General features: G+C 37.5%; 1 protein-coding gene across 6 annotated transcripts in view; it reads right to left on the reverse strand.

Moving 5' to 3' along the window:
• UBR2 (ubiquitin protein ligase E3 component n-recognin 2) overlaps nt 1–26,945 on the reverse strand; it is a 104,569-nt gene that overhangs the window by 72,539 nt on the left and 5,085 nt on the right. For all 6 annotated transcript variants that reach the window (XM_018038984.1, XM_018038983.1, XM_018038982.1 and 3 more), the window contains 2 exons: nt 22,864–23,123; nt 671–749 (listed from right to left, as the gene is read on the reverse strand). In XM_018038984.1, the coding sequence (XP_017894473.1) occupies nt 671–749; nt 22,864–23,123 (339 nt within the window). The remainder of the gene's footprint in view (nt 1–670; nt 750–22,863; nt 23,124–26,945) is intronic.

The raw sequence follows: 26,945 nt of genomic DNA on the forward strand, positions 1-26,945 counted from the left end.
GAATGTTCATAGCTCTGGCTTCAATTTCCAGTAGAAGAACCAGGACAGGCTTAGCAATTAATCTGCCTATGTATTCTCTGGCCCTGATTTAAAAGCAAACACACTTGATTTTTGGAAAAGTATTGTTTGTATTATAGCACTAAAACAAACAAAACCTGGTTAGCCTTATGTTCTGGAGTTGGCTCTCTTCTACACTGTATAACAGCAGGTGCCTCTTTAACATTAAGAAACAATATTCTGTAGAAGTTCACCAACAAAATATTTCTTAAAGGTATAATCCTGTCACTTTTCCTCATTTTGCTCAGTCATTCTCCCTTCAGAGTCTCCCTTTCACATTTTAACTCTCACCTTTATTCTCTAATTTTTGATAACCTGCTTTATAAACCTAGAATTGGAAAGATAATTAACATTAAAAATAAACAGCAAAGCAAACTAGCTGAAAACCAATACTGGAACATCGGTCTTGCCTTTCTTAACCCATGTGTTCCATGAAATCTGGATTCATAATTTGTCTCTACACTGCCATCACATGTTTGACGGTACTTAAATAACACATTTCTTAACCACTCTCCCCAGTTTCAGTGTTAAATCTTGGAATTTTAAAAAGGAAGAAAATGTATTGAGTATAAATTTCAATACTAGGTGTGGTTATCATTTGGATATTACTAACCCTATATCGGTGGTCTCTGTGAATACTTCCCAAAAAGCACTCCATGCATAAAACACAAGTTGGATCAACTGCACAGTCTCTGTAAAGTTAAAGAAAAAAAAATCAGAATGTATAAAATAACTGTATATTTTACAATGTAGTATTTCGAACTAGAATCTATCTTAGAAGAGCCAGAATAGTGAAAAGCCTGCTGTAAGAAGAAAAAAGTTACTGCTCCTGAAGAGCTGTCAGATCTCTGATCAATAAAGTCTGCTTAAGAAACTGTTTCTCATACTGGATGTACATTAGGGGGTCTTAGAGGGCACACATTACCAGAATGGCAATCTTCCCTAAAGATTTGGGGAAATCATATTTTATATTAAAACACACAGATGTATATGGAATCAATTTTACATATTATACATTCTTAAGATATATCCTGAGATTCCAAGTAACTTTATCCAAACAGATAATTCAGACCAAGGGTCATCGAAGTGGATTCTATGTACACTCCCCAAAGGCAAGATGCGAGAAGACAATATTAAACATAGATCTATTTAAATTTTCACTAATTTAAAAGGCAATCACATACTAAGCATTCAATATAGGGGCTGACATGGGTCTCTACACTTGTATATCTGATGGTCGCACAACATTTATGGCTCATAAGACATCCTGATGGGAGAGCAAGATTCCACAAGGTGCATGGGTTGACAGTGGTAGCCTCAGTCACTTCATTTGCTTTTATCACACTGTCAGTTAGATATACTTACATATCATACTTTAAATAAGAGAATCTCTATGATTCTATGAAATGAGTTGGGAGTCATGAAAATCTTTACATTTCCCCTTATCCTGTTTCTGTATCCTCATAGGCAACCACCCTGCTGCTGCTGCTAAGTCACTTCAGTCGTGTCTGACTCTGTGCGACCCCATAGACGGCAGTCCACCAGGCTCCCCCGTCCCTGGGATTCTCCAGGCAAGAACACTGGAGTGAGTTGCCATTTCCTTCTCCAAGGCATGAAAGTGAAAAGTGAAAGTGAAGTCGCTCAATCGTGTCCGACTCTTCGCGACTCCATGGACTGCAGCCTACCAGGCTCCCCTGTCCATGTGATTTTCCAGGCAAGAGTACTGGAGTAGGGTGCCATTGCCTTCTCCGAGGCAACCACCCTACTATCCTTATTATTGTCTCCTTTATTTGTATATGTTAGTAGCTCAGTTGTGTCCAACTCTTTGCGACCCATGGACTGGTAGCTCGCCAGGCTCCTCTGTCCATGGAATTCTCCAGGCTAGCCATTCCCTTCTCCAGGGGATCTTCCTGACTCTGAGACTGAACCCGGGTCTCCTACATTGCAGGCAGATTCTTTACCTACTGACCCACCAGAGAAGCCCTTTATTTGTATATGTTCTTGCAAAATGTTTTTGAGTACATGTATTTTTTTAATTCTTTTTAAAATAGTTGTTTTACAGTATTTTATTAGTTTCAGGTATACAGCAAAGTGATTCAGATACACATATACATTCCAGACTCTTTTCCACTATAGGTTATTAAAAGACACTGAATATAGTTTCCTGTGCTATACAGTAAATACTTGTTTACTAAGTGCATGTATTTTTGATGTGTGCAAATCTTACTGTTATGTATCATTCTGTCTCATTCTGTTCTTTACTTTTTCAGTTCTGCAACACAATCCATTCATTCTGTATGTGTACATTTGATGTGCTGCTTCTAATTGCTATATAATATGTCATGGAGTGTTCTAAAGCATTTTTTCTCTCTACTGTCCCTGTGCCGGATACCTGGATTACCTCCAATGCCTTTCTACCACAAATAATGCTGCAATGAACATCCCTGTAAATGTTCTCTAAAGACCTGGTTGAGATTTTCTTTGGTAAATCAACTCTAGAGCAGAACTGCTGGGTCATATACATATATAAAGTTTTTATTCTGAGTGCCATGCTACTGTAGAGTGGTTGCATGTTTCCCAGCAGTGTGTAAGGGGTTTTATTGCCCTGCATCTTCACTAGCATTAGTTTTTCTCTGGTTTGCTTATATGTACAAGCCTAACAGGGGCTTCCCTGATGGCTCAGTGGTAAAGGATCCACCAGCCAATGCAGGAAACACAGGTTCAATCCCTGGGTTGGGATGATCCCCTGGAGAAGGAAATGGTAACCTACTCCAGTATTCTTGCCTGGGAAATCCCATGGACAGAAGAACTTGGTGGGTTACAGTTCATGGGGGTCACAAAAGAGTGGGACACAACTTAGCAACTATACAACAACCAGTGTAACATATATGAAATGGTAAGTAAGTGTTAGTCACTCAGTCACGCCCGACTCTTTGCGACCCCATGGACTACAGCCCACAAGGCTCCTCTGTCCGTGAGATTTTTCAGGCAAGAATACTGGAGTGGGTTGCCATGCCCTCCTCCAGGGGATCTTCCCAACCCAGGGATCGAACCCAGGTCTCCGGCACTGCAGGCAGATTCTTTACTGACTGAGCTACAAGGGAAGTCCTATGAAATGATACTTTACTATTTTAATTTGTATTTTTCTAATACATTTGAGCAACTCTTCATATACTTACTGCTTTGAGGATTTCCTTTTCTATAAACTGCCTGGTTACACCCTATGCCCATTTTCCTGCTGGGGTTGCTTCATCTCCTTTATTTGCAGGAGTTCCCTGTATAATTTAGTCTAGTGAACATTAATCAGTTGGCCATTTACACATTGTAAATATTGTCTCCCATGTGTCACGTATGTATTAGTTTTGCCCATGGGGTCCTTTGTTAAACAGAACTCCCCATTTTGATGCAATTAAATTTACACACAAATTGGTTTGTGCTTTGAGATTTTTAAAGTTCTTTTCCCAATCCTAGGTCACAAAAATATAGGCTTTTAAAGAAAATAATTTTCTTCCATGAAATTTTTTGGTATTTTCCACATTTAGGTGCTTCATCCATCTGGAATCTACTTTTGCATATAATAGAGAACAGAGATAACTTTTATTTCTTCATAGATAATGAGCTGCTTTCTTTGTCTGAAACCATCTAGTAAACAATCTAATTTTTACCTATTGATTGTGGTGTCACCTTTAAACATATTAAGTTCCAATACTTAGGTCTATATGGAACTTATTAGACAACTTAGGTTCTCTAATATGTTTGAGTGACCTATTTGTTCTTATACTAAACCACACTGTATTACTATGGCTTTTTGTAGAATATCTTAATAACTGATAGGATAAACTCTCTTTTATTCTCCTTTTTAAAAGGCTGAATCACGTAAGTTTATAGAGTTTCTCAAAAATACTCAGCTAAAATTTTGACATGGATTACCTGGAATTTATTGATAAAATTCAGGAGTAATAGCATCCTTTTAAGAGTAAATTATCTAGGTACTTTCTAGGTTTTGTTGTTTTAATGACACACATTTAAATTTTTTTTTCATTTTCTAGTTAGTTAAGGATAATGAAAAGAAACATTATCGATTTTTAATACCCTTGATAAAGTTAAGCAATTTTAATAGTTTGCTGATTCTTTTTTCCCCCTAAGTAAATGAGTATATAGTCTGTACACAATGACAATTTAATTTTTTTCCTTACAATATTTATATCTTTTACTTTTCTTCCCTTATACTGTTGACAAGGACTTTGAGTAAAATGTTAAACAGCAGCAGTAATAGTAGGCATCTTTGTCTTGGCTTTAGATATTAAACACATCTAAAGGTTCTTTATTACATTCACTGTCAGTTTACTTGGAAAGTGATAAACTTAGTGATACCACTCATTAAGTATTATGTTCACTGTAGGTTTTGTAAGAAAGTGCTTTTCTAAAAAGAGCCAAGCAATTATCTTGCCTTTCCTATATAAACTGTGCCTCAGGGTAATCAAAGGATTTATGAGGGGTTGTATTTCTTCTTTATAGAAGACTAGCTGATAAACAAAAAACAGATGATAAATTCGAATTGCACCATTTTGCGACCACCTAACACAATAAAGATTCAGGCAGCAAGCCACCACTGACTGCTAAAACATTAGGCAAAAAAGCTGGTAGAGGGAATTCCCTGGCAGTCTGGTCGGTAAGATTTCACACTTTCAATGCAGAGAGCATGAGTTCAATCCCTGGTTGGGGAAGATCCCACAAGCCGCATAATATGGCAGAATAAAGAAATAAATGAAAGGCTGATGGAGACCTTTACAATGGTTGCATCTGCCAGGTACCTAAACCTACTGGTCAATCTTAAAAGCAGTGCCTCCTGATATGAGGAAATAAGAAGTTATGCCTCTGACTTTTCCTGGGGTGGCACAGTGGATAAGAATCTACCAGCCAAGGCAGGGGACACAGGTTTGATCCCTGGTTGGGGTTAATTCCACACGCCACAGAGCAACTAAGCCCATATGTCACAACTACCGAACCCGCGCCCTGGAGCCCACGCGCTGCAACTAGTCAGCTTGTGTGCTGCAACTACAGAAGCCCTTTCGCTCTAGAGCCCATGCCCTCCAACAAGAGAAGCCACCGCAATGAGAAGGCTGCGCAACACAATGAGGAGTAGCCTCTCCTCACCGCAACTAGAGAAAATCCACTCACAGTAACAAAGATCCAGCACAGCCAAAAATAAATAATAAATGAGTAAGCAGGTGTCTGAAGGGCAGGTCAGTTAAGATATAAGAAGTTTATTAAAAGAAGTTATGCATCAATGATTATAAAGTTATTATCCACCCCCTTCCCTAATAATAGAAGTTAACCAAGCCTAACTACCTGTTTGGAAGAAAGACCAGGAAAAAAGAAAAATGTTAAGCAATATCATGCGGCCACTATCAGCCAAACCTAGAATGTGGAAAATTCCACAGGACAAATGACCTGGTTTCTTAGTAACATAAACAGAAAAATGAAAAAAAGTAAAGGAGCTATCATAGTTTAAAAGAAAAAATGATTAACAGCCAAATGCAATGTGTGAACTCTGAAGCCACATTTATGAATCAATTAAGGTAAGTTCAACCCTGCTACACAGTAGATAATATTAAGGAATTAGTGTTAATTATTTTAAGACATTAACGGTTATAGAGAAAAAAGGTACATAGTGAGTGTTGATTTTTTTAAAAAGTATGCTATCTGGACTGTTCTTCAAAATAATCTGGCAGGGCAGGAAAAAGTGTATAAGCCTGTATGTATGCACAGATGAAAGAGTTGCCATATACTGGTAATTACTGAAGCTCACCAATGAGTACTCTCAGGTATATTAGACCACTCACTCTACCTTTCTGCTTGAAAGTGTCCGTAACAAAAAACTCAAGAGAAATCTAATATACAAATACTCAATGTAAGTTCCCTTATATATTCTTTGTTTGCTAAGAATTAAATCACAAACAATAAATGAAATTTATAAAACACTTTTCTGATTCAAATCAGTAAACATTTTTCTTTTCTCAACTATTAAAGTGGTGAATTACATTAATAATTATTTTAAAGATGAACTATCTTTGGATTCCTGAACTAAATTCTGTTTGATCATGATACATCACTCTTTTAGTATATTCTTGGATTCAGATATTTAATATTTTATTTAGGATTCTTTCATCTATATGAATGAAGGAAATGGCTTTATAACATCTCCTTGAATTTATCAGGGCTTGAAATCAAGCTGATAAGTAGCCTCACAAAGAGGTAGTTTTTACTACTTTCCCATTTTCTGTAGTAACTTGCTTAAGAAAGGAATTAACTGTTCCTTCAAAATTTGATAGAATTCACCCGTATAGTCATCCAGGTATGGGATTTTAGGGAGGGAAGATCTTTGATTACCCTTCCATGTTTTATACTATTTCACATAATATATTCAAGTTGCCTATCACTATTCTACAAATTTATCCATTTCATCTACATTTTCAGTTTCTGTGGGGTTTTTTTTGCATTTACTTGTTCATAATTCTTGCATTTCAGAGGCTGTCACACTTTCTTGGTTCATGGCATCTTTAGTGTCTCAATAGTTTCCTTCAGGGCACCATTATACCAAATGAAACACCTAACAATTCTGTTTATCAAACACTTAGACTCAAAGAATTTAGCACCTGTTGGACACTGCACAATTTCTCAAATTTTAGAATCAAACTGGATACTGCCACCCTCATTTCTTATTTCACAGGTATCTGCTTTTTAAAAATCAGCAACAGAGAAGACTCAGCTTTGCAAGAAATGACACCACCAAAAGGAATGCAGTGAGTGTATCAATCTTCATTCTGAATTTTATATATGCTCATCTTCTTTTTTCCTTACTTGGTCTTCTCACAAAACTGCCTTAATAATTCCAAAGAGAAAGTATCCCAACTTTTTACTTGTGTTTCGTTTTCTGATCTTTTTATTTCCTTTCTTTCTCTTCTTTTAAGTGTGCTCAATTGTTCTAACTTCTTGAACTCCGTGTTGACCTTCTTTTCCTATCTTTGAAATAATTTTATTTATAGAACAGTTGCAAAAATAGTAGAGTTCCTTTACACCCTTACTTTTCCTTAAAAGCTTTCCTTAATGTTAACCAAAGTACAAGGAAATTAATATTGGTATATTATTATTAATTACACACTTAATTTAAAGATCATCAGTGTTCCTACTAAGGTCCTTTACTTCTCTTCTAGGTTCCATACAGGACCTGTCAACCTTTTGGAGATTGAGGTGATTAAGGAAAAAATGACATCTAATGTAATGTGGGAGTCTGTGTTGGATCCTTAATAGAAAAAGAACAACTGAGCACACCTAAAGGAAGAAGAAGAAAGGAAATAAAAAGAAAGGGATAAGAAATGAGGGTGGCAGTATCCAGTATGATTCTAATTAGAAGAGCAGGGATACAAGGAAAACTGCTACTTTAGCTTTCTTCTGCATCACACTTTATGCCTGGTATATTTTTCTCCACTGTTTATATTTCGATTTTTAGTGACTTTCTGTTTTACTTTGCCTCTGATAGGTAACATTTTGGAGTTTTAAAAACCTGAGAACCACTGTCTTTATATTTTGTTGTTGTTCAGTCCCTAAGTTGTATCTGACTCTTTGCAACCTCATGGACTGTAGCACTCCAGGATCCTTTGTCTTCCACTATCTTCTGGAGTTTGCTCAGATTCATGTTCACTGAATCTGTGATGCCATCCAACCATGTCATCCTCTGTCATTCCCTTCTCCTGCCCTCAATCTTTCCCCAAATCAGAGTCTTTCCCAATGAGTTGACTTGTAGCATCTGCTGGCCAAAGTACTGGAGCTTCAGCTTCAGCATCAGTTCTTCCAATGAATATTCAGGGTTGCTTTCCTTTAGGATCGACTGGTTTGATCTCCATGTAGTCCAAAGGATTCGCGAGTCTTCTCCAGCACCACAATTCAAAAACATCAGTTCTTCAGTGCTCAGCCTTCTTTATGGTCCAACTCTCACATCCATATGTGACAACTACTGGAAAAACTATAGCTCTGACTATACGGCCTTTGTCAACAAAGAGATGTCTCTGCTTTTTAACACTCTGTCTAGGTTTGTCATAGCTTTCCTTAATCAGAGCCTAACCTGCTGGGGTTTTATCAAACTGACTGGAAAAAGGGAAATACCCAACTCTAGCCTGCTCTAGCCATCCTGTCCCAACTAAATTAGGGATACGGGGGACATCGAGAAACACATGTGAGGTTCACAGCCCAGAGATACAGGCTCACTAAAAGACTGAGACCTAATCACAAGACTACAGAATGCTTCTCCCTCCCTGACCCATCACCATGTTATTTTGTTGTTTTTGTTATACATTTTCTAGCAGATGTTTTTGCTTTTAAAAATGTTATTGAAATATGGTTAATTTACAGTATTGTGTTAATTTCTGTTGTACAGCAAAGTAACTCAGTTATAGACTCTTTTTTATATTCTTTTCCATTATGGCTTATCACAGGATACTGAATATAGTTCCCTGTGCTATAATGCAGGACCTTGCTGTTTATCTGTCATGTATGTAACAGTTTGTACCTGCTAATCCCAAACTCCCAGCAGTTCCCTCCCCCACACCCTTCTCCCTTGGCAACCGCAAGTCTGTTCTCTATGTCTATACCGTCACATTATGAAAGGCCTAATTGCAAGAGTCCCCTTCACCCAGTATACTGTATGCCTAGTGACCAAGAACAAATTTAAGACATACTAAAAGGTCAAAAAACTACAGTTTGAAGAGACAGAGCCAGGATCAAAATCAGACTCAGATATTGGAATTACGAGGCACAGAATTAAAACAATTATGATTAACATGCTAAGAGCTCTAATGTATAGTAGACAGCGTTTAGGAACAGATGGACAATATAAACAGAGATGGAAATCCTAAGAAAGAACCAAAAAGAAATGCCAGAGATCAAAGACACCGAAACGGAAATGAAGAATGATGGATTTATTAGCAGACTGGAGATGGCTGATGTAAGAATATCTGAGCTTGAGGGTATCTCAATAGAAAGCACTAAGACTGAAAAGCAAAGAGAAAAACGACTGGAAGGAAAGCAGAACAGAATATCTATGAGCTGCGTGACAACTACAAAAGGTCTAACACATATGTAATGGAAATACAAGAAAGAGAGGAAAGAGAGAAAGGATCAGAACATTGCAAACAATATGCAGGACTTCCCTGGTGGTACAGTAAATAAGAATCCGCCTGCCAATGCAGGGGACATGGGTTCAGTCCCAGGTCTGGGAAGATTCCACACGCCCCAGAGCAACTAAGCCTGTACACCACAACTACTGAGCCTGCATGCTCCAGGGCTATGAGCCACAACTACTGAGCCCGTGGGCTGCAAGTACTGAAGCCTGTATGCCTGGAGCCTGTGCTCCGCAACAAGAGAAGCCACCACAATGAGAAGCCTGTGCACTGCAGCAAAGAGTAGTCCCTGCTCCTCACAACTAAAGAAGAGCCCACAGACAGGAACAAAGATCCAGTGCAACCAAAAAAAAAAAAAAAAAAAGAAGAAGAATATAAATAAATAAGCAAAGAGAAAACATTTACTGAGAAAATTTCCTTAAATGACTGTCAGACACCAAACCACAGACCCAAGAAGTTCAAAGAACATCAAGTGGGATAAATACCAAAAAACTTTGTACCCAGGCATATCATTTTCAAAATACAGGAAGTCAAAGAAACAAGAGAAAAAAAATCTTACCTGTAGCAGAACAAAGGTAAGAATCATATCTGACTTCTTAGAAACCATGAAAACAACAGAAAAGTAGAGTGAAATATCTGAAGTGTTGAGAGAAAAGATGCCTACCAACCTAGAATTCTGTCCCTGCAAAGTTATCCTCCAAAACTGAAAGTGAAAGAAAAACTTTATCAGGCAAAGAGGACTCTTACAAGAGTTAACAAATGATAAAGGGGTCACTATATCAGGAAGTAACAGCAATTATAAATATCTATGTATGTGGTTAATAAAAGAGCTTTTAGACAAATGAAATATAAACTGATAGAACTAAAGTAAATAAATGATAATCATATACGGAGATTTTCATACCCCTTTCTCAGTAACTGAAAGAACTAGTCATAAAAATCAGTAAGTATAGAAGAACTGAATGGCACAATCAACCACTTTGTTCTAATCGACAGTCATAGATTATTATATCCAGTAACTGCAAAATACATCTTTTCAGGTGCATACGGAATGTACAAGACTGTGTTGCTAAGTCATAAAACAAACCTCAATAAATTCAAAGACTGCAACCTTACAGAACTTTAACTGTGTTACAAACCAGTCACAACATGATACCCTGGAAAGCCTCAAATATATGAAAATTAAATAGCACACTTCTAAAGAATAAAATATGAGCACATTAGGTCAAAAATAAGTAGAAAGAAGAGTAGAAACCAAATACACAAAACTGATAAAAAAGAAAACTAATAAAGCCCCAAACTGATTCTTTAAACAGTTTAATGAATCTTTTCAAAGAGAAAATACAAATTATTAATTTTACAAAGGAAGAGACCTCACAATAGATGCCATAGATATCTATGACATAGATACTCAATGACATAAGAACTAAATGCCAATAAATTTGGCATGATACAATGAAACATATTTCTCAAAAAGCACAATGTACCAAACACGACACAAGATGAAATAAAGTTCTAAATAACTAATGAAGTATCAAAGAAATTTAACTTGTTATCAAAACCTTCCTCTGAAGAAAACACTAGGCTTTGATGATTTGTTTTTCTGGAAAATTCTATCAAACACTGAAGGAAGGGTGAGATGGGGAGGAAAATGGGAGGGAAGTTCAAAAGGGAGGGGATATATGGCTGATTCAGGTTGAGGTTTGACATAAAAACAACAAAATTTTATAAAGCAATTATCCTTCAATAAAAAAATTAAACTTTTCAAAACTGAAAAAAAAAACACTGAAGAACTCATACCAATTTTATACAAACTCCTCAAAGATACAGAAAAAAAGGAATATTTCTCAACTAATTTCACAAGGCTAGCATAACTCTGTTACCAAAACCAGATAAAGACATTACAAGAAAGTGACAGATGTTATATTTCATGGATTACAGACACAAAAACCCTTAATAAAACACTAGCAAATTGAATCCAGCAATATATAGAGGTTATAATACGTGATGATCAAGTAGAGTTTATCTCAGTAATAAAAACCATTTGGGAAAAAAAATCAGTGCAACTATTTATAGAATAAAAAAGGAAAATTATAATAATCTTAAAAGATAGAAAAAAAGCACTGGATAACATTCAGTCGTTTATTATAATAATACTAAAACTCAGCAAACTAGGAACAGAAGGGAATGTCCTTAATGAGATAAAGGGTGTATATGAGAAAACTATAACAACATACTTTATGGTAAAAGACTGAATGCCTTCCATCCAAGGCAAGTATGTCCTCTTTCACCAGTGTAGTAAGGCACAAAAAAATACAAGGCAGAAAGTTTGAGAGGGAACAAACACAACTGTCCCCATTCAGCGAGGACACAATTATGCAAAAATCCTAAAGAACCAAAACCAGAAGAAAACAAAAACTACTAGAACTACAAATGAGTTTAACAAGCTCACAGATACAAGTGTGATATCAGAAACCAACTCTATTTCTTTATAGTCACAAAAGAAAACTGAAATTATAACAAAGAAAAAAATACCATCATAAAATACTTAGGAATAAATATGTAACAAAAGGTATGTACAACTTTTACATAAAAACTATAAGACAGTTAAAAGAGATTAAAGAAGACCTTAATAAATGGAGAGATAGAAGATGTTCATGGACTGGAAAACTCAGTATTGTTACAATGTCAATTCTCCCCAAACTGGTCTATAGAGCCAATGCAGTCCTAATCTTAATTTCAGCAGTCTTTCTTAAAAATAAACACTGACAAGCTAATTCTAAAATTTATAAAATGCAAAGGATCTGAAATAGAGAAAAGAAACTTTAAAGAAGCAAAAATGGAATCGATCTGAAGTTTACTACAAAGTTACAGTAATCAAGTTAATGTGGTTACCGGCATTAGAATAGCTGTATCAGTGAATGGAATTGATGAGTATTCTGAAATAGACCCACACTCATATGGTCAAGAGGTCTTCGGTAAGGCACCAAAGCAATTTACTGTGAAAAGTAAAAAAATGGTGCTAGAACAACTGGATCCCCACAAGTAATAAGAAACCCTTATACCTCAAACTTTATTAAAAAAAAAAGTTTTGAGACAGATCAAAGACCCAGATATAAAACCTAAAACTTCAAAGTTTATAGGAGAAAACTGAGAGGATATTTTTGTCACCTTGGAAAAGGCAAGAAATTTCTTTAACACAAGAAATAATCCTCATAAAATTTAAAAGCTGGAAAGTTAAACCATTACATTTAAAACTTCTGCCATCATAAGATACCATACAGGCAAGTCACAGACTTGGAGGAGACACTCATAAAATCTGTCTCACAAAGGGCTTGTATCCAGAATACATAAACAACTCCAAAACTCAATAATAAAAAGATAATGAAGCCAATAAAAAAAAAGACTTGAAAAACTTCATTAGTTCAATGGGCAATGAACACATGTAAAATTGCACCAACATCATTAGTCATCAAAGAAAATTAAAACCATATTGAGATATCACTATATAGAAGAGCTAAAGTTTAAAAGACTGACAAATCAAATGTTGGTGAGAATATGGAGCAAGTGGAACACTATTGGCAGGAAAAAAAATTTTTTTTAGGAAAAGTTTTGGCAGTTTCTTATTAAGTTCAAACTTACCTGTCCTTCGATGCAGCAATTCTACTCCTGGGGTAGAATCCACTAACAATTAAATGTGTGTGTTTGTGTGTGTGCACGCGTGCGTGCGTGTGCATGTGCATGCAATTGCTCAGTCATGTCAGACTCTTTGTGACCCCATGGACTGTAGCCCACCAGGCTCCTCTGTCCATGGGATTTCCCAGGCAAGAATACTGGAGTGGGCTGCCATTTCCTCCTTCAGGGGATCTTCCCAGCCCAGAGATCCATGTCTCCTGCATCTCTTGCACTGCAGGCAGACTCTTACCACTGAGCCACCAGGGAAGCCCGTAATTAAACATATGTCCACACAAAGACTTGCTTGCAAATAGTCATGGCCAGCAACTAACTAATGGATCAGCTACGAGTGTTCACTCTATCAGAATAATAACTGTATAGAAAAGCTTATCTCACTGGTGTCTTCCCTGGTGGCTCAGTGGTAAAGAATCTGCCTGCAGTGTAGGAGATGCGGGTTCGATCCCTGGGTCGGAAAGATCCCCTGGAGAAGGAAATGGCAACCCACTCCAGTATTCTTGCCTGGGAAATCCCATGGACAGAGGATCCTGGGCAACTTGGGAATAAACAACCAACAATCAATTGTGTCTTAATATTCCTAAAGTGTGTCATAAAAAGCTGAAGATTTTTAATAGTATAAGATTTATTATTTGGTCTTTTATTTTTAAAAATTGCTTAGCTATGCCATGCAACATGCTGGATCTTCCCCAAACAGGACTGAACCTATGCCCCTTGCAGTGGAAGCTGAATTCCAACCAATGGACCACCAGGGAATTTCTTTATTGGTATTTTAAACACATAGATTTAAAATAATAATGTTTAATACTTGAATATGTTGCATTTAAAATAATGTTGGCATAAGCTGATATGATTTATGAAACAAACTACCATTTCCTTTCCTTTAAATATTTTACATTTCTACCAAAAAATAGAATGAACTGATTTAAAAAAGCCATAGAAGACTTACGATAACCTCAAACTGAAACAACTCAAATGTTCATCAGTAGAACAATGGATTATGGGCAATTACGGTACATTCATACAATGGATGAATACAGCAATACAGCATACAATGGATGAATACAGCAATACAGGTAGAAACAATTTCTCATAATTACAGGATTCTAGATGAATCAGATATACATTATGCTGAGTAAAAGAAGCCAGGCACAAAGGAGTATGATTTCATTTTAATGAAGTTCTAGAATGGACAAAACTAATCTAAGGTGAAAATATCAGAATAGTGGTTACCTAGGGCTTGGAGTCCTTAACAAGGAAATTTCCAGTCAGACAGAAATGTTCTCTGCTTGACAGGATGTGAGTTATATGAGGTTAACTATTGTCAAAAACGTACAATTAAGATTTGTGCCTTTTGAAATACGTAAATTTTCCTCTAAGAAATAAAGAACTCAAATAGAGTATCATTAGGAAAATTTGAGTGATATAAATCCAAGTTTCCTTATCTAAAAGGATTATCCCACAGTAACCTATTCATACATCTACTATTCCTTAACAACTGGATAAAAGGCATCCATGTAAAGTTGGTATTATGCCCCATGTATGGCTATGTTCAATCTTACACCAAACTGGTGCATAAAAAAAAGTTAATAAAAATGACCATACATATCTAAACCAAGAATACAAGATTCATTTTAGACAACCACAGAAATTCAACCTATCTAGGAGCTATCAACTACCCACTTCCTGTTACTTTCCCAGGTTGGAGAGAGCAAAGTAGACAAGGGAAATTCCAATACACTGAAGACCAGTGATAGTACACAGCAGTGAAATTCTGTTTCTACTAATAGGTATCTATCTTGAAAAACACTAAAATGCATATAAAAAGAGATGTGTACAAATAGGTACAGAATGTTCCCTCCCGCATGGTTTGCTACAGGATAAAAAAAAAAAAATCCTAGAAATTTTCCATTTCTCATTTCATTAATAGGGCAAACAAATAAATCATGGCCTGGCCTTACTCTGGAAATACAGCAGTTAAAAGAATGAAGTAGATTTATATAAACTGACTAAGAAAGATCTCTAAGACAAATTGTTTCATGAAAAAAAGCCACATTTACAAATACACACAGCATAATTTCACTCATGTATCACATCCATAATTAGGGGTAACCAATATTTTTTAAACTAACACAGCATTGATTTCGATCTCTGGACCACTCATGTTTTTAAAAACCGTCTTAAAATAGAACTCTCCTAAAAAAACATCAAGTGTTCAAATTTTTTAAAAAGCAAAAAATTGAACAAATTCTTCTTACTGAAAATAAGTGTTTCTTCCATATTAGAGTTCTGTATTTCCAGAGAGAAAAGGAATGAAACCACCTCTTTCCCTCTGCCTAAGATATTTGTTACTCATGGCTCAATGATGAATTTTAAGACTGAGTATTCAGCTTAAAAAATCTTACATATAAAAATTCCTTATAGTTCCCTAAGTGTTTTTCTATACTATACCTCTTTTTATCCTAACAACCTTGTGAGGAAGGAAAAATAACACTCAGACTCCAAAGATCACTGAAAACACTTCTAATGTTCATCCATTTTCAAATCTGCATCTGTACCAGACACAGGAAAAATACACTTCCTTGCCCTGTTTTGCAGTCAGACAGAGGCCTTCTAACTAGATCTAGGTAAAGGGATGTCGGCATGGTCGTCACTTTTGAGCCAGAGCAATTTATTTGCTGTTTAAGACCCTCCTCTTTCCTTGCTCTGGTGACCCTTAAAAACATATTCAGTTGACCGAGATGCCACACGGTATAAAGCAACAACTTAGAGCAGGGCCCCCACTCATCACCCCCACCAATCTGGTCACACAGTCTGAGTAATAAATGTATTTTGGGTATTTAAAGTCTCTGAGATGGTAAGTTTGTTGGTTATTTTTAGCATAACCTCATCTATCATTACTGACAGACTCAATGTTCAAAATATTAAACAAGCAAAATTGTTCATAACAAAGAATTATAAAGTATTATCTGGAAACATGTGCTAAGAATATTCCTAACTGATGGCAGCATAACTCCCAACTCCAAATTCTGGTTATCTGTAATATTCAAGCAATAAGCTTTTAAATGTTAAATAAGAATGTTTTTAATTTAACTTTGCAACAAAAAACAATGGAACTAACTTAATGTTAAACTCATAAACCAAAGTATGATTTCATATTTTACTAGTATTTTATTTTTCTTAATGGTTATGAGATGTCAAAATATAAGTACTTATGATCAACATCACACTAACATGATTGTCCCTAATAACAATCATCTCTATTTAGAAAGAAATAACAAATGCCACGTTTGATTCCATTTTTCCTAACAGAGAACTAAGTATGAAAAAGTGAAAGTCAAAGTAGCTCAGTTGTTGCAACCCCATGGACAGTAGCCCGCCAGGCTCATCTGTCCATGGGGATTCTCCAGGCAAGAATACTGAAGTGGGTAGCCTTCCCCTTCTCCAGGGGATCTTCCCAACCCAGAATCAAACCCAGGTCTCCTGCCTTGCAGGCGGATTCTTTACTGTTTGAGCCACCAGGGAAGCCCAGCTAAGTATAGACAAATATAAAAACTACCCTACTGTCTGAAAACATAGCTTTCCTGACAACACAGTGGCTTCCACGAGATCATCTGAGATCTACACGATTTTAGAAATGATGAACAAGTAACAGAAAAATTAACCTAATTTCCTTCACAGATTCATTTTAAAGACTCCTGAGTATCATTTTTTCTGGCTAAAGAAAATCTCCAACCTACAGACATAAGTCACCTTTCTCCTAAAGGGTCTAGTTTAGAAACTCTCCCAGAATTCCAATAACCATATTTCATCTTTCCAAATAACAGACTCCATGTCATCTTGTCAAGGTACTGGGTTTCATGTACTACTTTAAGCATAACACATTCATCCTCAGACCCCAGCACGGCCATTTACCAAGAGTTTATTATGTACCAAATATTGCGGAAAGCACTACACAAAGGACCTCATTTACTTTCTTAACAACTGTGTGATAAAGAGTTTGGCTGACCTTTGCCTGGGGTTCCTAGGAAGTAACTCTAAATCCTTGAAATTTCCCATATATAGGAGTGTCTTTGTTATTCACGCTTCCACTCCACCCATATATCTGGAAGTTTATACTAATGAGGTAATTTTTAAAAATTTTTATTTTTAATTGGCAGACAATTCCTTTACTCTCTTCAAGAAAATCTGAGATACCAAGGGAACATTTCATGCAAAGATGGGCACAATAAAGGACAGAAATGGTACGGACCTAACAGAAGCAGAAGATATTAAGAAGAGGTAGCAAGAACACACAGAAGAACTATACAAAAAAGATCTTCATGACCCAGATAACCAGGATGGTGTGATCACTCACCTAGAGCCAGACATCCCGGAATGTGAAGTCAAGTGGGCCTTAGGAAGCATTACTACGAACAAAGCTAGTGGAGGTGATGGAACTCCAGTTGAGCTATTTCAAATCCTAAGAGATGATGCTGTTAAAGTGCTGCACTCATTATGCCAGCAAATTTGGAAAACTCAGCCGTGGCCACAAGACTGGAAAAGTTCAGTTTTCATTCCAATCCCAAAGAAAGGCAATGCCAGAGAATTTTCAAACTATGGCACAATTGTGCTCATCTCACACACTAGCAAAGTAATGCTCAAAATTCTCCAAGCCAGGTTTCAACAGTACATGAACTGTGAACTTCTAGATGTTCAAGCTGGATTTAGAAAAGGCAGAGGAACCAGAAATCAAATTGCCGACATCTGTTGCATCATTCAAAAAGCAAGAGAGTTCCAGAAAAACAGCTACTTCTGGTTTATTGACTATACCAAAGCCTTTGACTGTGTGGATCACAACAAACTGTGGAAAATTTTTCAAGAGATGGGAATATCAGACCACCTGATCTGCCTCCTGAGAAATCAGTATGCAGGTCAAGAAACAACAGTTAGAACTGGACATGGAACAGACTGGTTCCAAATCAGAAAAGGAATATATTGTCACCCTGTTTATTTAACTTATGTGCAGAGTGCATTATGTGAAATGCCATCTGGATGAGGCACAAGCTGGAATCAAGACTGCTGGGAGAAATATCAATAACCTCAGATATGCAGATAATAACACCCTCATGGCAGAAAGCAAAGAGGAACTAAAGAACCTCTTGATGAAAGTGAAAGAAGTGGCTTAAAACTCAACATTCAGAAAAGTAAGATCATGGCATCTGGTCCCATCACTCCATGGCAAACAGATGGGGAAACAATGGAAACAGTGAGACTTTATTTTGGGGGGCTCCAAAATCACTGCAGATGGTGACTGCAGCCATGAAATTAAAAGACGCTTGCTCCTTGGAAGAAAAGCTATGACCAATCTAGACAGCATATTAAAAAGCAGAGACATTACTTTGCCAACAAAGGTCCGTCTAGTCAAAGCTATGGTTTTTCCAGTAGTCATGTACAGATGTGAGAGTTGGACCATAAAGAAAGCTGAGCACCAAAGAATTGATGCTTTTGAACTGTGGTGTTGGAGAAGACTCTTGAGAGTCCCTTGGACTGCAAGGAGAACAAACTGGTCAATGTTAAAGGAAATCAGTCCTGAATATTCATTGGAAGGATTGATGCTGAAGCCGAAAGTCCAATACTTTGGCCACCTGATGTGAAGAACGGACTCACTGGAGAAGACCCTGATACTGGGCAAGATTGAACGCAGGAGGAGAAGGGGACAACAGAAGATGAGATGGTGGTATGGCACAACTGACTCAACGGGCATGAGTTTGAGCAAGCTCTGGGACTTGGTGATGGACAGGGAAGCCTGGAGTCCATGGGGTTGCAAAGAGTTGAACACGACTGAGTGACTGAACTGAATTGAATTACTGTACAATAATGTGATGGTTTCTGCCATACATCAACATGAATCAACCAAGGGCATACATGTCCCCTCCCTCTTGAACCTCCCTACCATCTCCCTCCCCATGTCACCCCTCTAGGCTGTCACAGAGCGCAGGCAGAATTAAGTAACTCAGAGTGGAGGTTGGCCATACCAGAAAACCAACCACGTGATTAGAGCAAGTGATTAGGGCTAATGTGATTAGAGGGCTAATATCATGTGACGACAGAGGATGAGATGGCTGGATGGCATCACCAACTCAATGGACATGAGTTTGAGTGAACTCCAGGAGTTGGTGATGGACAGGGAGACCTGGCGTGCTGTGATTCATGGGGTCTCAAAGAGTCAGACACGGCTGAGTGACTGAACTGAACTGAATCATGTGATTAGAGAGCTGGGGCTTTCAGGCACGTCTCTGCCACTGGGAAGGGCAGGGGAATTAGAAACTGAGTCATGTGGGCAATGATTCAATTAATCACTATTCAATATAAGAAACCCCAATAAAAACTCTGGACACCTAAGCTTGGGTGAGCTTCCCTGGTTGGCAATACTTTGTTGCCATGCAGTAAATGTGCTGGGAAGATAATAACATGTCCCTGGGAACAAGAAAACACTGCATTTGGGAATCTTGCCTTTTGGCTAGTTCAGATTTGTGTGTTTTTGCTATGGAAAAACTTTAATCATAATTACAGCATTTCCCTGAGTTCCGTGAGTTGTTCCAGTGAATTATCCAACTTAAGATACTATATGGAGATGCCTGAAATTTGTAACCAGCAGATCAGAATTGATGTGGCTCAGGAGGTCCCCAACTTTCAGTTGTATTTTAGACAATCTTGTAGAAGTCTGGGCTCTTAGCCTGGAGTTGGCCAACTTTAAGTAACAACAAAGTTTAGAAATATCCTCTAAGAGTCTGGTTCAAACTTGAGTCCTAGGGGGACCATCATATTATATCCCTCTCCCCCATTTCAGGCTACTCGTCCGTCCAAGTGTAAGTTACTGCATACTGCTTTCTTTCTTCAATCATTCTGGGAATAAATGTCCCTGATAGCTCAGGTGGTTAAGAATTCACCTGCAATGCAGGAGACCCAGTTCGATTCCTGGGTCGGGAAGATCTGCTAGAGAAGGGATAGGCTACCTACTCCAGTATTCTGGGGCTTCCCTTGTGGTTAAGCTGGTAAAGAATCCGCCTGCAATGCAGGAGACCTGGGTTTGATCCCTGGGTTGGGAAGATCCCCAGGAGAAGGGAAAGGCTAACCACTCCAGTATTATGGCCTAGAGAATTCCATGGACTGTATAGTCCATGGGGTCACAAAAAGTCGGACACAACTGAGACTTTCACTTTCACTTTTGTGACCCTTTAGATGATGTCATGAACATGAAATTCTTACCCAAGGAATCTTCCTTTTCATTGATTCTATACATTCTTTATTTTTTTTTCTATACATTCTTTAAATATACAGTTAGAATACCCAGGACAGGTATGAATGGATTAACCTATACCTCTACACTCTAATGATTTTATATCTCAAAGACTCCAGCCTCCACCATGCACATATAGGAAAACTCTTTTGAGATCATCCCTGACTTGGTTTCACCAACAAATCCTACAGGCACACTTAATCTTCAAATATAGGCAAACAGCTTTTCACTGTACCACTTTCACTGAGGGAATAAATACATTCCTCCTCCTGACATCCCACGTCCACTTCTCCAAATCCCCAAAAAAGCCAATTCCATGATCACTGCTGAAAACAAGATTCTTTCTACTTCTTTTTCTTCTAGTCATGGAAGCTCTCAGAACTGTCAATTTAATGAAGCCCTCCTTACAAAGCATTCAAACCAGCCCCCAACTTGCTCTCCCCTGGGATGGCCCCATACACAGACACACATGGCATCATTAGAGAAGAGATAAAATATGCAAAGGAAGAAAACAAGAAAGAATCCTGTGGTGCTGGACTAGAACTAGAGAGACCTACATACAGATACACAGATCCACTGACAGGGTTTGGGATTAGTGACATACCAACAGCAACAAGTAGATTTAGTATCTTATTTCTGAACACTGATCTCTACTAAAAAGGAACAGGCTCCTTGGACAAATGGTTGATTTCAGAACTGAGGCAGGGAAAAGTCCAAGATGTGTTCAAAACATCTTGTGTCAGAAAAAGGAAGTGCTCAAAGAATGATAGGGACATAAAAAAGAACTAAGACAGCTTGAAGGGCCTGAGTGTGTGTGCTTAGTCACTCTGTTGTGTCTGACTGTTTGCAACCCCATGGACTGCAGCCCGCCAGACTCCTGTGTCCATGGGGATTCTCTAGGCAAGAATAGTGGAGTGGGTAGCCTTTCCCTTCTCCAGGGGATCTTCCCAACCAGGGATGGAATCCAGGTCTCCCATATTGCAGGCAGATTCTTTACCGTCTGAGCCACCAGGAAAACTGCTTGAAGGACCTCCCACTGGTCAAATCTAGGACAATTTTGACCACCAGAATAATGGGACTCCATGAATACATACTGATACAAATAAAAAATGAATATTTGGTAAGAAACAGGATATTTAATAGTCTCAAAGTATCTCACCACCAAATATTTAGTGATTAGAGAGGGAAAAAGAGTAACTCCACAGTAGAGAAACCTTGCAGAAATCCCCTAATCAAGTGATCAAAGTTAAAGAGCTTTTGAACCAAACCAAAATCATATGCTACTGGAACACTAAGAACATGTGATTTTTGTAATATTTCTGTGAAAGAGACAACCTGACTGTAACCATGAAGCGTACAGACAAACCCAAACTGACAGGCATTTACAAAATAAAAGGCCTGTGCTTGTCAAAAGTGTCCAGATCATGAAAGTCAAAGAAAAACCAATGCAACATTCCAAACTGAAGACTGAAAGACGTGACATACAAATGCATGTTTTGGAACTGGATATTTTTGATACAAAGGATGTTATTGCAACAACTGGATCTCAGTTTCCTCATCTGTAAATCATGAGATTAAACTAGATCTACTGCTCCAAATACCCATAAGGGACTTAGGTTTCTGTACAGACAAACAAAAAACTAGATCTAACAGTCTTTCAATATACAAAAAGCTCTTGACTGGTATTCTAACCATAAAGAAAGATTGCCACAGACACCCAGAAGTTATAACCAAAATTAAGTTGTATGGGAAAAAGTCTTAAAGAAAAAAATATTATACAATCAATACTGTATCCACACATGGAATATTATCTAGCTATATGAGCTGACATGGACAGATATCAATGGCAAGATTTTGTAGAGAAAGGAAAACTTAGCCCAGTATATCTAACATAGTCCCTTTTCTACATATGTCTGCATATATATGTTTAAGATAGCCACATATATGGGCATGTATACGCACAGAAAATTTCTGGAAGGCTACATAAGAGTTTGTCAATAATGATTAGTTCTGAGAAATAGGAGATCGTCCTAAAGGGAAACAGAACACTTTCCTCTCCATCTTCTACCCTTGTACACTCAATTCTCAACAAGAAATTTAAAGTCAGCCTAGTAGCAGTAAGTACATATAGCACCCAGACCACAGTTTCTAACATTCCCAACTAAAAGGAAACTCCCTGCATAAGTGGCTGATTGCACATATGGGTCAGGGTAAGTACACAGTGAGGTGTGGACATCTTGTGCCAGAAAGCAAAGAAGCACCCAAAGACTATGAAAGGCACGGGAAAAGGGACCAAGAAGCTAGTGTGATGGGGCACTCAAAGGCCAAACATGGGGTAATTCGAACATCAGAAAGAATCACCCCATCAAGAAAAGCAGGAAAGTGATCATTACAGGAGTCAAGGTAGGGGTTAACTGTGGGGGAGGAAGAAAGCACACTATGGGTTTCTGAAATCCTGGTGATGCTCTACTTCTTGACCTGGAAAATAACATTTGTTTATAATAAGTTATTAAACCAAATATATTTGTTGTGTAGACTTACACACACATACATATATAAAATATTTCATAATTTAAAAATTAAAACGTAAGGTTTCAAGAAAAAAATAAGTCAAGTAAAAACAAGAAGGAAAGAAAGAAAATGGCAATATCTTACCTGCAAGAGTATGTAGGTTCTCCCACTTTAAAAACACGACCACAAAGATGAGAAGGTTTATTTGTTTGTTCAAGTTTGGAAAATCCCAACTCAGGATCTTCACCACAAAGGTACCATTCCATTGGTCCCAACAAAACTTGGTGTGCCAACATGTCTTCTTTCTGTGGAAAAGGGTTGGGACCCCTGCAGTAGATTTTGGGTACATAGTGGGCCAAATGCTGGTATACTTCTCTAGTGAGGTCAGTTGCTTGCAGCCATTTCTTTAAAAAAAGAAAAAATAATTTTAAACAAAGTCAATAAACTGCAAATTTAAATAAATCTACTCTATTTTCTTCTAGACACAAAAAATAATGACAAAACAATCTTATAAATTGTTTTATTGACAACATTCATCACTGTATGCCTTTTCAAAAGGGTAAAACATTTAGAATTTAACTACAATAGCCAGTATCTTAGAATTCTACTTAAAGTGAAAGCAAAATCAACAGTGAAATGAGCCCATCTCCTCAAAATGACTCCTGAAGCAACCTTCTATAGGCAGTCCAGGAAAATAACCACAACCATAACCTCAAAGACACTAGCCATTGAGCCCATCCGACTTCCTTTCTAATTTCAGCTTTTGTTCAAATGATACTCTGCTTGTGATCTGGATTCTCTTTTCAGTTTGCTGATAGGAAGAACATACAGTAAACATGAACAGCCAATATACTAATTCTATTTCTCAATGATTAATAAATGACACGGCACAAGAGACTTTGTTTCAATGATTATGTTCTTTCCCCCCGATCGACCTCTGCTTAAACCCTTAAAACATTTTAAAAAGCCACTTTTTCCTGTACCCAAACTTTCATGTCCTACTACCTGTGGTAATTTTACTTAGATATCTAACAGATATTGTGATATTATAATTTACAATAAGAAATATATTTTTGGTTTTCTCATTCCTGGCACAGAGCTCCTAAAACTCTGGAAATGTCCTAAGTATAAGTGAGATAAAGGAGAAAGGACTGTCTTTTGTTATTCAAAGCAAACCTCTTTCAATCAGACCTGAACTGCAGTTACTGAGGTGACTTTTGGAAAGCCCCTAATGATGGGGAGCTGGTTGCCACAGGAACATGATTAGTAGGTGGGAACTTAGAGCCTCCACCCCAACCAACTTCAGGGAAGGGAGAGGTGCTGGAGGTGAAGTTAATCACTCATGACCAATGATTTGATCATCACGCCTATGGAGGCATGAAGCCTCCATAAAAATCCCAAAGTGTCGAGGTTCAGCCACTTTCTTCCTTGGTGAATAGGCAGAGGTGCTAAAGTGCCCAGAGAGGGCATGGAAGCTCCACATACCTTCCTCTATTTCATTTGGTTATTCCTGAGTTGTATCATTCTATAATAAACAAGTAACCTAGTAAATAAACTGCTTCCTTGAGTTCTGGCAGCCACTGCAGCAAATTATTGAACCCAAAGAGGGGGTCACAGGAACTCCCCTCATTTGCAACATAAATTGTGGGTAACCTGACGACCTCCTGCTTATGAGTGGCATCTGAAGTAGTAATGGGGGCAGCTTTGTGGGACTGAGCCCTTAATTTTGGGGATCTGATGCTATCTCCAGGTGTACAGTGTCAGAATTGACCAACTTGTAGGGCACCCAATTGGTGTCTGCTGAGGAGAGAATTGCTTGATGTGGGAAAACCATTCCCCTACATTTGGTGGCTGGGAGTGTTGGTGTGAATGTAAAGAGAAACAGAAGAAATAGTTTTTCCTTTCAGGCACCAACTCAATATGTCCCAAATTGAACTCATGATCTCCCACAACACAAAACCCCCCGCTATTTTCTCCATTTCCCTATTTTAAACACCAGCATTTACCAGGTATTCAAACCAGAAAAACAACATTCAGTTAATCATCATGTCTTGTCTATTAGGGTTCCTCAACATCTGTTGAATCCACCCATTTCTTTCTCTCCATCTCTACTGGCACTGCCCCCATTACCCTAGTCCAAACTGCCCAGAGCCATCAAATTAGTGCAACCATATTCTAACTGGTAATCCCCACTAGTTTGGCCCCTCTACAGTCCATTTTTCCAAACTCACTACCAGAGCGTTTCTTGCAAAATGCCAATCTGATCGTGTCACTGTTTCCCCTTCTATTTAGGATCAAGTCCAGTCCACTGACATGGTTTACAAAGCCTGCTGTCTTGTATTATACTTAGTAGTCTCCTCCTCCTGGCATTGCTCCTCTCTGCTTCCCAGGGCTATTTTCTACTCATTCTTCAGATCTCAGTTTATGTTTCTCTTTTTCTAAGATGCCTTCTCAGCCCATTCCTTACCCTAATCTCCTGTTCCTCTACCCCTCCCCCCACCCCCAGGTCTAAAACAGAACCAAGCCCCAGCAGGCATTTAGCAAAATCCTTTAACCTAATGACTATAAATATATCCGTACTACTGACTGTCACTTAACGTTGATATTACAGAAAGATGCTCCATGTGGCTTTTATGGATGCAGAAATAAAGCCAATCCAGGTGCAGGCTCTAAAAACCAAACCAAATAAACCCTATAATAAGGCATTCTCCATTCTTTTCCCTTTCTATTTCCTTAAACCTTAAGATTTTCCCTCATATTCTGTCATTTATTTATTCCTGCCTCCCATACCAATTCCATCTATGTTTATTTGTCCTCCATATTTCCCTGAGTTAATTACAATCAACTTTTTCTGGCTCTAAACCAAGTTAAAATTCGAAATCGGAAAACATGGAACAACTCACTTCTATAAAAATGCAGTTAACTGTTAACTCATAGGTCTCATGTTTACCTATAGATTACAACATTTAAGTCTCAAATTACATCCTTGTTAAGAAAGAGTGCATTCAAGTGATGTCTTACACCATAAGACAAGAGTATAAGGTCTTCTAATGGCTATACTCCAATATAAAGTAAAACATTAAAAAAAAAAAGAGTACAAGGTCTTCTTTTTAACTATTACTTGCATAATCTTCAGTCCACTTCTCTTTTTTGAAAAATAACTCTACAGAGAGATTTTAAATATTCATGAGGTAGTATATACTAACTTTCTAGTTAATTTCACACTTTAGAGAACTCTGGTTCTCTAAAGAACTCTAGAGAACTCTTGTTCATAAGTTAAAGGCTGGATGGAAGTTTATAATTGAAAAAAGTGAAAAGTCTTTACCCCTGAAGTGAAACAATCCTTTCCAAATGTAACTAATTTTGCTGTTTCCTTTTATCAAGTAGGAAAGAGACTAAATTACTCTTAAAACAGTACTTCTAGGGAGACAATCATTAAGATTCAAGAATTCACCCCCAGGATCCTAGAAAACTATGCTTCAATTTTAATTTACAACATAATTAAAGGTTTTGTTTAACACCAATTTTTTGTTTTATATTTTATGTTGCCATTTCTCTTAAAAGTTTATTTTTGCAGAATTTCGATCTAGGGAGGATAAAGGATGGTGCTTTGTAAAAGAAAATGTTGTCTTGTTGCTCCAACAACACTGATGAGCTAAATATGTTCATAGATTTCTTAAACAAAAAATTCAGAAACTAATATCAGCTTCTGGCTGAGGAAAAAAAAAAAATCAGTCACCTTATTTAAAACTTAATAACCAAAGCTAAGTACCTTTACATGGGAATTATATACCAGAGATATAGAATTAGTGACCAGCAACAGTATAGATTAGAAAAAAAAAGCTGTGAAGAGAAAATGAGCAGGTGGAAAAAATTTCTGCTTGCATTTCAGAATAATGGTTCACATATTTCTCAAAAGAAAAAAATCTACAGCTTTTCATATTAGTTCTCAGTAACATAAGCTACTTGTAACTATTTCTTCAACAGGAAAAATTATCAGATTCCAAATCTGGTTGCACGTTAATCTGTCCTTATTTCAGACACTTGTGGCTGTCATGTAATGTGCACATCACAGTAATAAGCACTACCTTATTAGAAGTCCTCCATAAGGGAAGTGGAGAAAACTGTCAACTCATTCCACTATAGTAAACATGTTATGACAATGTTTCTAGGCTCTCTCCTATTTTGAAAGCTAATTTTCAGCCTTGGGATGGAGAGCAAGTATA

The sequence above is a fragment of the Capra hircus genome, chromosome 23 (assembly GCF_001704415.2).
Source record: "Capra hircus breed San Clemente chromosome 23, ASM170441v1, whole genome shotgun sequence".
NCBI lineage: Eukaryota > Metazoa > Chordata > Mammalia > Artiodactyla > Bovidae > Capra > Capra hircus.